This window comes from Macrobrachium rosenbergii, chromosome 56, assembly GCF_040412425.1.
Source record: "Macrobrachium rosenbergii isolate ZJJX-2024 chromosome 56, ASM4041242v1, whole genome shotgun sequence".
Classification (NCBI taxonomy): domain Eukaryota; kingdom Metazoa; phylum Arthropoda; class Malacostraca; order Decapoda; family Palaemonidae; genus Macrobrachium; species Macrobrachium rosenbergii.
In genome coordinates this window covers 47,348,217-47,357,910 of record NC_089796.1, presented here as the reverse complement: position 1 = coordinate 47,357,910, position 9,694 = coordinate 47,348,217, and the positions used below count along the sequence as shown (strand labels likewise).

The 9,694-nt window shown below is 44.6% G+C and overlaps 2 protein-coding genes across 2 annotated transcripts; both read right to left on the bottom strand.

Moving 5' to 3' along the window:
- Positions 1-2,935: 2,935 nt before the first annotated feature.
- Positions 2,936-3,700, bottom strand: LOC136836199 (uncharacterized). Its single transcript, XM_067100201.1, has one exon. The coding sequence runs from the start codon at positions 3,698-3,700 to the stop codon at positions 2,936-2,938; it is 765 nt and encodes a 254-aa protein (XP_066956302.1).
- Positions 3,701-3,717: 17 nt separating this feature from the next.
- Positions 3,718-8,330, bottom strand: LOC136836198 (uncharacterized). The gene is made up of 5 exons (XM_067100200.1): positions 8,017-8,330; positions 5,763-7,863; positions 5,334-5,621; positions 4,975-5,107; positions 3,718-4,541 (listed from the first exon to the last, which is right to left on the bottom strand). The coding sequence occupies exons 1-5, from the start codon at positions 8,328-8,330 to the stop codon at positions 3,718-3,720; spliced, it is 3,660 nt and encodes a 1,219-aa protein (XP_066956301.1).
- Between the last annotated feature and the right edge of the window lie 1,364 nt (positions 8,331-9,694).

Here is a 9,694-nt window from a genome sequence, read left to right as displayed (position 1 = left end):
AAAGGGCTGTTTCTGAGACTGGACCAACTGTGCGAAGAAATATGCTTCTGCACTATTGACAGAAGGGAATCGCATTTTTTCAATAGAACATTAGCCCAAACTTTGACTACATTTTTAGTCATATATATTAAGGCTTTACCTGATGGAGGGAAGAAGACTTCAGTTACAGTCCAGGAATCTTGAGAAATAGTCTTCTGAATCAGTTTCAATAGGGCCCCTTGGCAGGTGTCAAGCCAAGATGTTAAATGTATGTTTTTGTCCAATAAGAACGCTCCTGGTCTTGTGTTTACGTTGTGTTAAATGTACAGTGTACCGTCCGAGAGAACACTCCCAGTTTGTATTTACATTGTATAAATTTGAATTGTTCTTACAATCTACCCTTTTATGGAACACGTATTAGTAATTGTTAAATATTTTCTTATATACATGACAATTGTAGAGAGAGTGTAATCCTTGAAAACTGTATTTGTGTTGTAAAACAAATGTTGGGTTCCCCTTTTATTTGGCGATGCAAACTTATCCTCCGTGCCTTTAGGCCTACCCTCTGTGCCTTGTCATGTTTATACCATTTATTTTTGTAGTTTATTGCCATTTTTGATGATGAAACTGTATTTGAGGTTTCAATTTAATTGTCTGCCTTGTCTGTGCCATTTTTGTGAACTTTTGAATGAACTGAGATACGTAAAAAGAGAACTGTGGGACCTGCCTGCTCCCCAAGCCATTTTTGAATCTTTGTTGTGAGACTGAGAAAAGAGTCACGAGTTTTCTTCCTCCCGAGTGTCAAGTTTTTTTTTTTTTTTTTTTTTTGCAGAAGACAATGTCTCAAACTGAGGGGCTCATGGCCCAACCATAACACGAGAGGCCGCTCTCAAAGTTCTTTCCAAACTAAGCTCTAGATTGACCATCTCAGAACTAGAGAAAGTAGAACCTATTTGTATGAAAATCAAAGGAAGCGTTGTTCAATAGCCTTGAAAAACTTCCATTCACTATCCTGGATAGGGAAGTGGGCTTCTCTGGTACAGAATACTTTGCCTGTCTAGGTAAGGGAGGAGGTAACAATTTTTGCAATCGGTAGGCGGCTAGGGAACCTTCATCTCCAGCAGTCAACAAATCAGTTTCTTTAATTGACTTTTCCATCCTAGTCAAGGGTAGACGGATGGAATGATTCGTTTCTGTAGCCGAAAAGGCCACCTGTCCTAAGACGGAAGTGTGAGAGGGGTGCGAAATAATGAGCAGGGAGACAAGTACTGCTGATTTATTGATAAAAAATGGTTGCTTATAAAGTGGGATGCGGACATCTGCGTAATGCGCAGAGACCACTGGTACAAAGATTTACAGGTGACCTGAGGTCAAACTAGTTCCTTAAAAAACAGGACAGGTTCATACAGAGAACATTGTGATAAACAATGTCTGACACATAAAATAAATAACTCGTTACTTGTACATAATAAATGATTGCTTGGAAAGACAACATTATACATAGTTTATAATTGTGATGATAAATATATATTCCGTTCGACCTTAGGTCGCGGAAAGGCACCGCAGAAAACGGGATGTTCTCCACAGAGAACGCATTGAGTGGGGACTTTACAATACCCCCCCCCAAGACAGAGGTAACATCTGATTAAACCAGGTATCTTCTGGGGCGACAAAGGGGGCCTCTCTTTCTTGATGTCAACTGGAGAGGGTGGTTGCCTTCCCCGATGTCCTCTGCAGTGGTTTGTTGTGGTGCACTTTCATCAGGTTTCTGGGTTTTCCAGGGACGCCCTCACCTCCTTCCTGAGACCGGGGTTGTTTGAGGGGCTGCTGCATCCTGCAGGATATCTTGGGGTCCACCTCCGTTGCCCCCCTCCAGGAATGCGGGCTTGAGATGATCTACTGACACCCAGCCTTCCCGCCCATGGATGGACATTCGGAATGCCTTCTTGTTCCTTTCCAGGACTAGGAAAGGTCCTCTATAGGGTCTGGTCAAGGCTGGGCGTAGGGCATCGTCCCTGACGAAGATGTGGGTGGAGGAGGACATCTTGGGGGGCATGAAGGGGGACGTCCTGTCAGTGAATGTCTTCTGACGGTGGGGCGAACTTTCCAACCCTGTCTTGGAGCCTCTGTATTCCTATGTCGTCCCTGTTCTCTGCGACAAGTTCCCCTGGGACTACCAGTGTCTCCCCATAGACTTTTTCTGCTGAGGAGGGGTCGCTGTTGGCTCTGGGGCCGGTCCTCAACCCAAGGAGGACCCAGGGTAGCTGGTACTTCCAGTTTTCAGAAGAGCAACGAGCCATGTAGGTTATTTGGGGCCTCTGGCCCCTCATCGTGAGACATAATCTCCTCAAATACTCAAACTTTCCCACGGGAGAGAGAGAAACACGCGCTTCCTTCAATCTTTATTTCCTCTCACAAAAAATTCAAAATTCAAACAGCTTGGGAGAACGTAACAGGTTCCACAGTTCTTTTTATAATTCCCAGTTCACTCAAAAATTCACAATAACAGTACAAACAAGATACAAAACACAATTGGTACATCAATTTACAACTTCAATATAAAAATAGCAAGAAACTCTGAAAAGAACGGGCATAAATACGACACAGCACAGGGAATGGGGAACTTCAAAAGGCGTCACCCTCATAAAGGGGCAAAACAATAATTGTTTTACAACACAAACACATATATACCTGATTAAACACACTCCACAATTGTCATATAAGTAAAGTTTAGCAATACTCAGTAAATCTACTTAAATTTCCACATATTAATACAATGTAAACAAACAGGGAGCGTTCTTTTAGACGCTAAACGTACATTTTAACAAACGTAAACACAAGATCGAGAGCGTTCTTTTGGACAAAAAAACATACATTTAACATCCTCCCCACCATAGGAGTGTCTCAACACTCCTATCATCATAAGAACCTCCACTACAATGTCATAACCTGAAAATTACAAGTCAAGTTTAACAGGTACTTTAACAGATCTCCCCCTTCGGGTTTTACCTACAGTAGACTCAGTGACTGATTCAACTGGGTCCATGGGATCCCCTACAACTGGATTTTCCTTTATTATTTCATCAGGGGAATTACAAACACTTTCCTCACTGATATCTGAAATCTCTAAATTGTATAGGTTTTGAACAGGTCTAGTTACAAATCCATGTTTAGTTTTAACCTTGGCACTTCTCACCATTCCATCCTTTCCAGGGTACAACTCAGTAATAACTCCAAGTGGCCACAGCAGCCTAGGCACTCTTTCTTCCTTTACTATTACAACAGAACCCCTTGTTAAATTACAATTAGCTTTGAACCCCTTTACCATGCAAGGCAGGTTTCTAAGGTACCCGGATTGCCAGATGTTCCAGAATTTCTCCAACTGACTCAGACGCACAGCCTCTCTCACACACAAATCCTTTGAGGTCACACCTGAGGCAGAGTCATCTGCCAGTTCCACCTGAAAACCTGCTGAACGACCAATAAGAAAATGAGATGGAGTAAGGGGATTAGCAACATCAGGTTCTTCACCTACAAATGTCAAGGGTCTAGAATTGATACATGCCTCCACCTCATGAAGAGTGGTTTCCAATTCACTCCTAGACAATGTCTTAGTGCCCAACGTCTTTCTCAACGCAACCTTCACTGATCTAATGAGGCGTTCCCACCAGCCTCCCCACCAAGGCGCATTAGGTACAATAAACTTCCATTGGGGGGCCATGGGGCCATAATGTTGCTTCAACAGGTTGGAGACACCCAAAAAGGTTTTAGCATTGTCAGAGTAGAACACAGAAGGTACACCACGTCTGGCAGAAACCGACGAATTGCCAAATTGCAATCAGTAACCGAGAGAGACTCAGTAAGCTCTAGGTGGACAGCTCTGACAACAGCACAAGTAAAAAGGAGAATATACAACTTCTTGGAGGGGAAATCAACACAAAATAAGGGACCAGCAAAGTCTAGACCTGTAACAGTGAAAGGAGGGGCCGATTTAACTCTTAACTCAGGAAGGGGAGCCACAGGCTGGGAACAGGCCTTGGCTTCACATCTACGACAAGCGACACATTCTCTGCAAACCCTCTTAGCAATCTGACGAAGACGAATGATCCAATAATTGTTTCGCAGAGTGGAAACAAGCACAGCAACACCAGCATGTTTAAGCAATCCATGCTGGAAATGAACCAACAACAAAGCAATATAAGTACCAGGGACAATGATAGGGTGCTTACTCTCAAAACTCAATTCGGCATTCTCTAAGCGCCCCTTTATTCTCAGCAACCCTTCCTCATCTAGATAAGGATCAAGTTTGACCAAAGGGGACCCCTTAGGGAGGGGTTGAGACAAAGCCAGAGCATTTATTTCTTTTGCAAAGGCCTCTCTTTGAGCACAGTAGAGCAGTTTGACCTTGGCTTTCATCAATTCTCCATAAGTCAAGGGACCACCAGCTTTAAGGGATGAAGCTTTACAATTACCAACAAATCTTAACACCCAACCTACTATATTGAGAGCCTTCGGAAAGGAGCTCCATCGGGAAAACTCAAACAAGGGCAGATCAGACTCAACTGCAACACAAACAGTGTCTGTTTCACATTGCTCTTCTCGTGGGAATCCTCTCTCGCATCTTCCTTAAGTAGGAGAGATGAGATGCGGAGCCAAGAAGGACCCACTAACCAAACATCAGACTGTGTGAGTTGCTCCGCATAAACACCTCTCGATATCAGGTCTGCAGGGTTGTCCTTTCCAGGACAATGTTGCCAACAAGATGGTGGAGTCAATCCTTGAATTTCCACAACTCTGTTGGCTACAAAGGTTTTCCATCTATTCGGTTCTCCTTTAATCCACGCTAGGCAACAGTGGAATCAGTCCAACATCGAACTGAAACCTCCTGGACCAGCCGCAATGCAGACTTCACAAATACGACCAGTCTAGCACACAATAAGGCACCAAGTAATTCTAGCCTAGGGAGGGAAACTTTCTTTATAGGGGCTACCTTACCTCTAGCAGCAATCAATGTTACCTTGAAATTACCCTCTTCGGGCACTCTCACATACACAAAGCACCGTACCCCTTTCCGACGCATCACCAAAGGCATGAAGTTCAATAGCAGGGAGATCTCTCCAGGACAATTCTGAAAATAAGTAACGATTAATTCTCAATGATTCAAGTACAGAAAGTCCTACTACCCACAACTTAACTCTGCCTTGCATAGCCTCAGGTAATGGTTCATCCCAATCTAGACCTAATCTCCAGATTTCTTGAAACAGTATTTTTGCATGCATAACAAAGGGACATATGAACCCCAAGGGGTCAAAACATCGAGCAATTAGGCTTAACACATTTCTTTTAGTACAAACAATATCCCCAAAGGGATCTACATTCTCTACCTTAAATGTAAAACAGTCCGAGGAGGAATCCCATTGTAAGCCTAACACCTTTACACCTTCTACTATAGAATCCTCTGTCATGGGGAAGGTTTTATAATTAGAAGTACACTTTGATAGGCACATACCAGCCTTCTTCAACATACCACAGGCTTCATCAAATCTTGCACAGGCCTCAGCAGGGCTATCAGCCCCAGAAAGCCAGTCATCAACATACAGATTCTCAAGCAATTCAGAAACCACCTCTGAGGGAGGGTATCTCTTTAAATGAAATTTCAAAGTGGCATTCAACAAAAAGGGACTACTCTTATTTCCAAAGGGTACTCTTACAAAATGGAAATGTTTTACAATATCCTTTTTCTTCAACAAAAACCTGTGAACATCACGGTCCTCCCTCCTCACCTTAATTTGAAGGAAAGCCTTTGTAATATCAGCAGTTAAGGCCACCTTCCATCTTCTAAACCTCAGTAAAACTTCTACTAAATCTGGGTTTAATGAAGGACCACTTTCTAAACAGTCATTTAGGGACACACCATTACTGCCACGAGCTGACCCATCAAACACAGGCCTGATTTCGGTGGAGATACTCGCCTCCCGCACCACAGGTCTATGAGGCAAATAGAACACTGGGTACCCACCCTCCAACTGATGGGGTGGGATCTCTTCTATAATACCTTCCTTTTCATACTCTTCAAACACTGTATAATATTGTTCCTGCAGACCAGGGTCCCTATCTAACTTACGACTCAGATTATCCAATCTTCTCAAGGCATGGTGTTTGTTATCAAGTAACTTTAACTTTACAGACTCTGATTTCCAGGGAAGGGCCACCTCATAACGGCCTTCCTTGTAACTTACCAATTTCTCAAATTGCACCAGAATAGGGTCAGGCTTAATAGCGTCAGAACGTGTTTCCTGGGCTTGAATACCTACAGATTCTAAATCCCAAAAGTTACTCAAGCTATCTTCCTGAAAATTAGAAAATGTTAACAGTTGCACACCTACATCACAGTTATCTTTGGACCTAATTGAGGATCCAGACAAAACCCAACCAAAAACAGTCTCCTGGGCTACAAGCCCTTCATGACACACAATTTTGTTAGGGAGCATCAGCTTCCAATACAAATCTAATCCAATCAACATATCCACCTGTATCTTTCGGTTGGATCCATGCTCATCAGCTAGGTTAAGATGAGCAAAAGGCTCTAAGCACTTGGGATCCACCTTGGTCCTACATAAAGGGGGACAAATTACATTAATCTCAGCTACCTTAAAGCTATATTTGTGGTTATTAGCCCCTAAACTCATCACTTCATAAATGCTACACAAATCTGCCTTGGAGGCCTTACCTCCCCCAAAGGCAGAAAATGATAAATACTCAGAGGTCAGCCACTTGGGTCTGACCCTTTTGACAAAGTCCTTGGAAATGTAGGATCGATCCGATCCTGTATCAAACATTACAGTTGCAGATATTATACCCTGATAGCCTACAACCTTTATCTTTGCTGTTTGTAATACACAACACTGCTTAATACCCCTAGCCCTTGACTCACAAGGAGCCACTCCCACATGTGTAACAGATTCACTCTCCCCCCGCACCTTTTCTCCTTCAGGGGTTTTCTCACTAGCTGTTACAGGGGTTATCGCTTCGGACTTACGACAAATAAGTGCGTGGTGATGGCCACCCTTGCACTCTGAACACCTGGCCCAGCAACCCCTTGCATAATGGCCAGGAGATAAACACTTAAGACACAGTCGCTTCCCACGAATGGCTTTTTCTCTTTCATGAAGAGTGAGCTTCACTATACCAAAACACTTATCACTAGGATGCAGCTTTCCACAGAATGCACACTGCTGCTTAGAGGCACTATCTTCTGATGAAGTTTGAAGGGCTGAGGCTGAACCCTGGATGAGCTTTTTCTGCCTTTTTTCCACACTGGGATCCTCAGTCTTTCGATGGTTCAGCCCCTGAAGGGCCTCAGCCCTTTCTCGCCCCTCAACTTCTCGTTGTAGGAATTCCAGCAGCCCTTTAAGGTCTCCTTCCTCTTGCTGACTTCGAGACCACTCCAGTCTAATCTCGTGGGGGAGCAGGGACAAGATCATGGGCGCCAATACCAGCCCATATTGGTCCCCTCCTACCCCAAGAGCCTCCAAACTGCGAACATGGGCTATCACGTCGTCTTGCAACTTCCGCAACGCCAAGAGTTGATTGTCGTACTTCGATCTCCTTGACAACGCAAGCTGCATTAGGTCCTGAATGTGGGCGGAAATGATCTTGTTTGGTTTGGCATACCTCTCTTTTAACAGTTCACATGCTGAATTATAATTAGCAGCCGTCTGAGCCAGACCCTGTATAACTCTTCTCGCCTCACCCTCCAACACAGAGCGCAGGTACATAAATTTGATAACAGGAGGCATAGGCTTGTCATCAACAATAGCCTCAAACTGATCCCAGAACAGCATCCACTCAGTTATTTTCCCGCCAAATTTTAATAACTCAAGCCTAGGCAATTTCACACTATGTGCATCACTACTAGGCTCACTTGCAGAATCAAGTTCACAAGTCTACCATTGCCTAACCTTTCTAAAACTTCTGCAGCAGCAACGGCGTGTTTGGTCTACTTCACTGAGGAAATCGTCGGCTTCATAGACTAACCTTTTGACTTCTTCCGGATTTTCGATCAAGTCTTGCACCGCATCATCTAGTTCAACCCACTTAGACTTACGGTGGTCGAATTCGTCCACTAGGCTAGTCAGCTCATGCCAGCTTGGTTGGCCTTGTAGAACTCCACTTAATTTTCTCGCAGCACAACGCAGCCATGCTTCAGCTCCGACTTTCTTCAATCTAAGACTTCTCAGTTTCATCAAAATGTCAGGAAATCCGGGAAAATCGTCATCACTTCCTTCTGATCCCGGGTTCTGGGCACCATGTAGGTTATTTGGGGCCTCTGGCCCCTCATCGTGAGACATAATCTCCTCAAATACTCAAACTTTCCCACAGGAGAGAGAGAAACACGCGCTTCCTTCAATCTTTATTTCCTCTCACAAAAAATTCAAAATTCAAACAGCTTGGGGAGAATGTAACAGGTTCCACAGTTCTTTTTTATAATTCCCAGTTCACTCAAAAATTCACAATAACGGTACAAACAAGATACAAAACACAATTGGTACATCAATTTACAACTTCAATATAAAAATAGCAAGAAACTCTGAAAAGAATGGGCATAAATACGACACAGCACAGGGAATGGGGAACTTCAAAAGGCGTCACCCTCATAAAGGGGGCAAAACAATAATTGTTTTACAACACAAACACATATATACCTGATTAAACACACTCCACAATTGTCATATAAGTAAAGTTTAGCAATACTCAGTAAATCTACTTAAATTTCCACATATTAATACAATGTAAACAAACAGGGAGCGTTCTTTTAGACGCTAAACGTACATTTTAACAAATGTAAACACAAGATCGAGAGCGTTCTTTTGGACAAAAAAACATATATTTAACAAGCCATGAGGGACGCCTTGAGAGACCTGTGGAACCTTTCCACCATTCCGTTGGCTGCAGGGTTGAAGGTGGTGGTGCTGTGGTGAGTGGTCCCCATTAGACGTGCCAGGGCGGTCCATAGCTCGGACAGGAATGCGGGTCCCCTGTCTGTTGTTATGTCGTCCAGGACACCGAACTAGCTGATCCAACTGCAGAGGAGGGCTTCTGCGCATGCACTGGAGGTGGGTTCTTCCATGGGCGTAGCTTTGGGCCACCTGGTGGAGCGGTCAATGACTGTCAGTAGGTATCTGGGGGCGCGATGGAACAGATGGCGGGCTCCCTGGGGCCTGGTGACAAGGGCAGGGACTGGCAGGACTATGTGTCTAGCAGGCTTTTGCGGCTGACATCAACTGCCAGACTGAAGTGGGCGAAGAAGTCCGCGCCCAGGAGTGGAGTCCTGACGTCCACAATGATGAACTCCCAGTTGTACCTCCAGCCAAGGATGGAGATCGACAGGAGCTTGGTGCCATAGGAGAGGATGGTGACCAGTTTGCGACCATCAGGCAAGTAGTCGGGTCTGGCGGACGTCTGAGGTCCTCTCCTGAAGGTGGAAACACTAAACGCAAGGCTCCAGTGTTGACCAACATCATCCTGCTGGAGATCGCATCGCGGACATAGAACCCTACTGGTAAGGGGCCCCTGGGTATTTTTGTTGTTGCTGCCATGGCGGCCTTTGGGGTTGGCCACCGCCTCCTCCGTTTCGTGAAGGGAAGAAAGGGCAGGGGGCTTCGCACTTCTGGGCAGCTCTCCTGGACCTCCAGTGGAAGTAGCATAGCCCAGG

Coding starts and splice junctions, on each gene's coding strand:
- LOC136836199 (XM_067100201.1), bottom strand. CDS start 3,700: ATGGCCCCCCAATGGAAGTTTATTGTACCTAATGCGCCTTGGTGGGGA.
- LOC136836198 (XM_067100200.1), bottom strand. CDS start 8,330: ATGTCTCACGATGAGGGGCCAGAGGCCCCAAATAACCTACATGGTGCC. Junction 5,622..5,762: donor AGGCTTTCCTTCAAATTAAG/GTGAGGAGGGAG, acceptor TTTCATTTAAAG/AGATACCCTCCCTCAGAGGT. Junction 4,542..4,974: donor AACATTGATTGCTGCTAGAG/GTAAGGTAGCCC, acceptor TTTGTGTTGCAG/TTGAGTCTGATCTGCCCTTG.